Source organism: Sceloporus undulatus, chromosome 5 (genome assembly GCF_019175285.1).
Source record: "Sceloporus undulatus isolate JIND9_A2432 ecotype Alabama chromosome 5, SceUnd_v1.1, whole genome shotgun sequence".
NCBI lineage: Eukaryota > Metazoa > Chordata > Lepidosauria > Squamata > Phrynosomatidae > Sceloporus > Sceloporus undulatus.
In genome coordinates, this window is record NC_056526.1 from 49,807,780 (window position 1) to 49,815,279 (window position 7,500).

The 7,500-nt window shown below is 39.3% G+C and overlaps 1 protein-coding gene across 1 annotated transcript in view; it reads right to left on the minus strand.

Moving 5' to 3' along the window:
• The window catches only part of LOC121930939 (phosphatidylinositol phosphatase PTPRQ-like), a 33,152-nt gene that overhangs the window by 23,874 nt on the left and 1,778 nt on the right, over positions 1 to 7,500 (minus strand). Inside the window, exons 3-8 of the mRNA XM_042467974.1 lie at positions 7,442 to 7,500; positions 6,443 to 6,509; positions 5,594 to 5,752; positions 4,474 to 4,696; positions 2,153 to 2,226; positions 1,161 to 1,260 (exon numbers count right to left, since the gene is read on the minus strand). The exon at positions 7,442 to 7,500 is cut by the window's right edge and continues 186 nt beyond it. Of these exons, the coding sequence (XP_042323908.1) occupies positions 1,161 to 1,260; positions 2,153 to 2,226; positions 4,474 to 4,696; positions 5,594 to 5,752; positions 6,443 to 6,509; positions 7,442 to 7,500 (682 nt within the window). The remainder of the gene's footprint in view (positions 1 to 1,160; positions 1,261 to 2,152; positions 2,227 to 4,473; positions 4,697 to 5,593; positions 5,753 to 6,442; positions 6,510 to 7,441) is intronic.

A 7,500-nucleotide genomic window follows, 5' to 3' on the forward strand; every position in this document is an offset into this window, starting at 1 on the left:
CCCAGAGCAGTGAAAACCGTGACGGGCGGCGGCGGCGGCAGCAACAGCAGCCAGGGGCCAGTTGGCAAGCCTCCGCGGGTCGCATCAGGCCCACAGGCCAGAGGTTGCCGACCCCTGGCTTAGAGTCATCATGAACTGGGTGTCATGCTGTATAGAAGGTTTCTTCAGTGGTGGGGAAGTGATTGTGACCAAAGCTATGTTGAGGATGATAGGGATAATGCAGCAGATGGGTCTTAGTTCAGTCTTCAATTAGAAACTGGCCTTCATCACCGCTGGTAAGAGTTTAGGCATAAACCAACCGCTCAACAGGTAAATACCATGAACAAGTTAATGAAGTGCTTCAGACAAATCAGAGTAGTGAGATATGGGTTTCTGTCTATCCCACTACATGTCTGTGGAGTTACATATACATCTGCATAATGCCCATAAACCGTTGGATATATTGTGTTACCTTTTTTGTCCACCTCTTCTATGATATATTTGTAAGGCTGTAATAATGGATAATTGTTTCTACAAATGCTCTCTTCTGTTTATTTTCAATGCAATCTGAGTTTGCATTGTTTGCACAAGCCAAATTTTAAAAAAATGCTCTTGTCCTCCTCTCGGCAGAGAGTCTGCACAATGCACAGCCCAAATCCTGGTTCTGATGTAACAATTTGGACAATGTTCACCCAGTTAAGCATCAACCCCCCCCCACGCCTTATAAAGGATCTTAAAAACTCACCAGTTACTCTGGATCTTCCTGGAAGATCCAGAGCCCTCTATTATGATGCTCAGCAGCTGTTTGGAATGTGACCCACTGTGCCACCCAGCATCACCACCACTGGTGAGAATTGTTTGCTCTGAGGTCAGAACAGGGCATCCAGCCATGTGATAAGTGAGTGACTCATGGTGGCCATGCCAGGCAGCACAGTGGGATGCTCATGTGAACAACCACCCAGCATTGCAAGAGAAGTGCCAAGGCAACAGGGGACATTGGGGCAGTTCTATGGCCAGAATACTCTGACAGCTCACAGAGTATTCTGGCCACTGCACAAACCATCCTAGATCATGAAATCTTAGACAGTGGAATTGTGGAAAATATAATTCATTCTATTGAATAGTTAATGCATTGTCTTGAACTAGAATAATTTGGCTGAAACAAATAGAAACATACATACCTTGCAAAAGCGTAAATTGCCGCCACAAGAAGAATTACAGACAATATGCACAAAGTAACTGCAAGTATTATTTCTACAGCTCTTTCAGACAGTCCATCACCTGTTATATAAAGTGTCTGTTACTAGGACTGAAACATAGTTTAAAGCCAAACAAGATATGTGACAGTTAAACAATACAATGTATTTTTTGAAAATATATTTTCTGCTAAATTACTCAAAAGGCAACATTCCACAAAATGTAGCTAAGATCAAAAGCACAGAATGAAATGATCACAATGGACAATGATAATAGTTTTCCTAATAGAACTATTATATTACTACACATGTGCTATGCTGATGCCTTAATGAGGTTTGCAAATGGTGTGCAAAAAAGCACAAACTGCCCAAGTATGCATGCCTTACAAATCGAGTTGTTGCATACCTTTAGTTCCTTATATGCTGCAGTGGAATAACTCCCACAGTGAAACAGTCACATAACTGGTTACCCTCACATTAGAGCTGGGTCTTGATAATTTTATCATAGATGAACCAAGGCTGAAGAACCCTACCTACAATGCATCTTAGAAAGCATTCTTCTCACATCTCTGATAGCAGAGTGATGGCAAGGAGAATGTCAGGACTGGAGCAGTTAATTATGTATAATTGGAAGGATTGCTTGAGCAATTTAGAGCATTGCAAAAAGGCAGAAGCACTTGTGACTTCAGTCAGCAAGTCACTTGTGCATTCAGCTGTCAAAGTCCACTGTAAAATTTGAAGAGAAACTTGGTAAGAGTACATATACAAGCTGTCCCAGGGCATTGGTGATGTGAAAGTCAATGAAACCCTGTATCTACATTCCCCCCTCCCCCCATAGTCTGCACACAAAGGAAGTTTTTTTTCATAGCAATTAAACTTCAGGTTTTGTATGTATTTTCTAAAAAAAAATGAAGTAGTGCTTCAAGTCCCTTTGTGATGCTCTAATGAATAAATGTTTGTAGTAACAGCATCTTTACCTAAAGTTTTGATGGGGTCAGAATAGTCTGAATCTGTAAACTGGCCTTTGATATTTGTAGCTCTGAATTTAAATCTGTAAAAGAAAGGATAGAAATTAAGGAACAAGCACATAGTGGACCAGACTGGAGAGGCATCTAACAAAGAATCCATACTTTAGCTAGAAGAATGAAGAACCAGGAAAAATGAAATAAAGTGATTTAGGAATCACCCATCATTTATGAGCAAGTGATATTATTTCTTGCTTGAGCAGAGAATACAGGCAGTTTGGTTTACAGGTCAAAACCATAGCCTTAGAAAACATTCTGGTGTGCAAGTCTCTTACCAGACTTGAATTTAAGATCTGATTGTGTTACTGTTTCAAAGGAAACAGGGCAATTAGGACCTAGATCTACATGGACCTTACTTCAACATCACAAGTATCATCACAAAAATGGCAATCTACAGAAAGTGAATCTTTTTGAGGAGCTGGGAATAGAAGCATTGTGAAGCATGTTCTGTCTGTGTATGCAAGGGGATTTAAAGAAAGATTTAATGTTGTCTAAAGTGATGAAAACCCAATCAAAGGGTCTAAATTTGCCTCACATCAGCAGAGGACAGCAATGCTGTAGTGGAATTCTGTTTGCTATTGCAGTTGTGCAAAGGTAGTACACATGTGATACCAGCCTCCTACTATTCATGCATCTGGGCTGCTGATTGGAGTTATGGAAGCTGCCTTGGATTCCCCACACCAGCACTACATAGTCTGCAAGTAAGTGTTTGTGAGTGTAACATTATTTATAATAGGGGATTACACCATTGGATATTGGCCTGCACTTAATTTGGCTGGAAGATTTACTGATCAGTCATGAGCAATCAGGTATAACAATATAGCTTGTAGACTAAAATAGCCTACTGGCTGTCTATTGGCCTTCTTATTTGTTTATTCTATATAGTTATAAACAACTATAAACAATCACAGTATTTAAAAAGCATTGCAAGTCTCTAATTATAGCTCAAATAAAACAATAATACTTTACTACTACGCTATCACTAAATTCCTCTGTTTGTCCAAGGTGCTTGAAAGTGTGGTGGCTTGGAAGCTTCAGGCATTCTTGGAGGAAACAGATTGTCTGGACTCCTTTCAATTTGATTCTAGGCCACTACTGAGTCATCCTTTGTTGCCTTGATCTAGTCCAAATGAAAGAGAATGCTACCCTGTTGAGTTTCCTGGATCTCTCAGTGCCTTTTGACACAACTGATCATGGCGTAATTCTGGACTGATTCTATCAGATGCAAGTGGGAAACACTGGATGGTGCAGATAACTAACTTATATAATGCATAGCTTGGGAATACTCTTAGATCCATCCTTGCTGCTGGAGACCCAGATGGGCTCCATTGCACAGAACGCTTGGGATCCCTTCAAATTGTCCAACAACAATTCAGTGGGGATCCCACACCACATATCACCCGGTGCAGGGGACGGGACTACTGGAGGGCAGTACTTCTAGGTGGGGATTCCAGTGGAACTTCCGGGGCCAGGGAAACCGCTATGTGGGCTGGGTGAAGCACTCTGTGAGCGGGAGAAATGGCCACACAGGCTGCAGAAATTGCCGGTCACTGGCCGCCTGGGCAGGAGACACGACCATGAGGCCTGGAGACACCCCCCAAGGCCTGAAGCAGCACTCACATGGGCTCAAGGAGCACCTGTGGGGGAGGAGGGCTGACTGGGTGTCACCCCCCCCCTTCTGGGGTGTCATCCGGTGCAGTCCACGCACTCCAGTGACGCCACTGAAGTTATTTATGGCCCTTCCTGGACAGGAATAGCTCAGTCAGAGTAATCCATGTACTGCATTCTAAGTGGAGTTGCAATGCACGCTAAGTGGGACTGCCTTTAACGGTGATTCAGAAACTGCAGCTAGTGCAAAATGCAGCAGTTAGGCTGCTGAATGGAATACCATACAAAACCCCACTGGTTTTAAAGCAATTGCACTGGCTGTGCTATGGTCAGAATTCTTTTAAATTGTTTAAGTTGGTTTTAAATTATAAACAATTTCATTTTGTCATTTAAAATCATCATTATTGTTATTTTTTATTTTAAATTGGATTTATTGTATGCCACCCTGAAATCTTGAGATATAGGGCAGGATCTAAATATTCAAATAAATAAATAAAGGGGGGACCCTGATCTGATCCCTCCCCACCAGTTTTGTCAAACTTAAGATAATATTTTAATGTCTTTTCTTAAATGAGCCTTAAGAGATGGACCCATACACACACATATATCCAAACACATTACTAATTATTTACTATAGAGATAGAACGCATAAGTCAAACACTTACAAGTACTGCTTTCTGGGCTTTAGAGGACCATTACAAATTTTTTCTTCACTTCCTGGTATCATACATGTACTGTCAGCCCCTATTACATATACATCTTCCTTGCTGGGCAGCCCTTCATTTCCTTCAATGCATGGAGGGTTTGGAAAACCCTCATTAACAAAATAGGGCCTTGGTTTCTTGAAGTAGGCATCATACCACTTGGTTACATTGCCATCATGCTGAACTAAAACGAAAAAAAGATGGATTATTGGCACCAAACAGACAGGCAGTAAAGTACAGCTTCTGGCCGCTCTGGGGGCATGGTGCTTAGACAATGCACAATGCCATAGTGGACAGAAGACTTGTGGAGAGCGTATCTGGCCAGGAAAAGCTGGCCACTGTGGTGGCATCCTGGATCAGGTCAGGTGCATGCTGTCACCACGGTCTCATGATGATCACAGTGGGACCAGCCTCTGGCCACTCTTTTTGCCCCATCTGTTTGAGGCTATAGTCTCATACAAAATAAAACGGAATAGTCAAACAAATATATGAACATATTCCACTGAACAAAATTTATACAGAAATATGCATGAGTTCACATATGATATAGAGCAGGAAATATCATTTGTGACAATGAATATGTGCAGAATTGTGCTGAAAATACACAATTCAAGAAATATATGCTTTAATGTAAGATTGAAAAACAAGTTTGGCAATGTAAAGCTAATTTAATGGGAGTCCAAGTATGTAAGGAATTTGAAGAGAATAAAAAGTAGAAATCAAAATAAATTGAGATGGTATTTTATTTACTTATTTAACAACTTTAATACCCTGTAGGCTTACCATTTAGGTTTGTCCTCATAAGGTGGCTTTCACTAGAAATATTTATAGAAGACTTAGACGGAGGCCTTATTGGCTCCTGAGCTTCATACACTTTTAAATTAGTGCTTTCCAGAGGAGCTGTTGTGTTAGTCTGTTGCAGTCATTAAGACTCTTTACTGCTTAAATTTGTACTGCAGCTGGCAGTTTAAAAAGTATGTCTGCACAATCAAATATGTAAGGCATTCAAAAAGAATAAAAAGCAGAAGTCAAAAGAAATGAAAATGATATGTTTAATTTAACAAAAAACATATTTCCATACCTCCTACTTCTGCAACTAGAATTTGTATTTTCTTGATGGGTCCATGATCATCACTATAGTAACAAACTGGCATACGGATAGTAATTGTTGTAGAAGTCACAAGTAATGTTCCACTAGTATCATATACTGGCATTGGCTTCTTACTAGGCCTTGGTGGTTCTGTTTGAGATAAATAAATGGTGCAATGCTGCTCTGTTAAATCCAGCTATTGCAATTCTTTTCCAGTTAGTTTTCAAGGAAGTACATTTGTTCTGCATGAAATACCCATAATATTATTCTAATAGCCAAGCTCCATGAGCCCTTGAACACCACAACAGATATATCAGCACTGACATACTAGCACCCATCAGCATTACTATCCAAGTGCTTTCTTCCATTTTTCTAGGATGGGGCATTGTGGGTAATGGCCCATTAAATTATTCAAATTGTGGTTGGAGTAGACAGCTCTGCCCTAAGTATTACAAATAAAGCTGTGAAATGTATTTCACATCCAACACATACTTGCTAGTGTATTATGTTATTGCCAGAACAGATTAAAATACATTCCAACATCATGATGATGACAATGCTTTGGAAATAAGTCCCACTAGATTTCAGCCTTAGTGCAGCTGACTAATCAGCTAATCAACTATACATTATTGTTGCTCTTTCAGAGGTTAACATTATTTAGCTTAGTAGCTGAACTACAATACAACAGAAGATTAGACTGGAAATGGAAACATCATATTTAAGTATGCTAGAATATCGCTTTCCTAAATTATGAGAAAGCAAATGGAGCTGAGTTTATATTATATTTCAATAGGTATGATGTTTATTATTAAAACTCTGAAATCACTCTATGGTCTTTACCTTTCATGTCTGTTGTGATTTTAAGTTGGATCTTTGGCCCTGCACCAGCACCATTGAGTGCATACACCTAAATATAAATAAAACATTTGATCACACTTTGATCTGTTAAACTTAAACATACAATACTTTACTGGGATGATTTACTAGGTTTCATTATGTCTATATATATTTAGAGGTTATACTCCTAAAGTAAGACCTCTTGATCCCAAGCACATCAATCCCCTCAGTCAATCAGCTTGATTCATTTAAATCAATGGGACATATTTCTATGTGCCCAACTCAAGGTACATGCTTTTTGTCCACTCTCCCTTCTGTTTTTTTTGTTGCAAAATTAAGGTAATTGAAGAGATAAAGTATAACTTGTATATTACAAGGTGTACGTTAATTAATTAATGAACTAACTAACAGCAGAGAAGCTCTCTAGCTTACTATTACATTTGGCTTGACCTTACTAGAGATTTCATCAAGATTTGTTCTTATTAATTTTACTATTAGACTGACAAAGACCAAATATTCCAGGCAGTTTATTAAATATTGAACATCAAAATAGCTAAAATAGTTCAAGATTAAATAGCATAAACTACTATTTCACAAACGCGTGTCACCACTGAAAAGGATGTCCCTCCCTTGTAGCTACCGACCTCACCTCATTTGACCAAGGCTCCTGGAGAAGGGCCTCTGCTTATTACCTTAGCCTATTCAGCAACTCATCTTCAAGCCATTAAAGGTTAAAGTTAAAATTATCACTCTGAACTGAATCCAGAGACAAATTGCTAGCCCACAGAGAAAGGTAGAATATAAATGTAACAAATAATAAAATAAATAAATAAAAATTGGCATCATATTTTGAAATTGGCTGCCCAAACAAGCATGTAGTGGAGCACAGCAACTTGAAATATGTTGTACTTGATGCTAGCATCTCCACTGCATCAGAAATCTTCAGGCAGTATTTCCAGATACTAATTAACATTAAGGAAAGAGACATATTGTTCAACTTACACTGATATTATATGTATAGCCTCCTTTTAGTCCCTCTATCAGGGCAGTAACTGACTTGT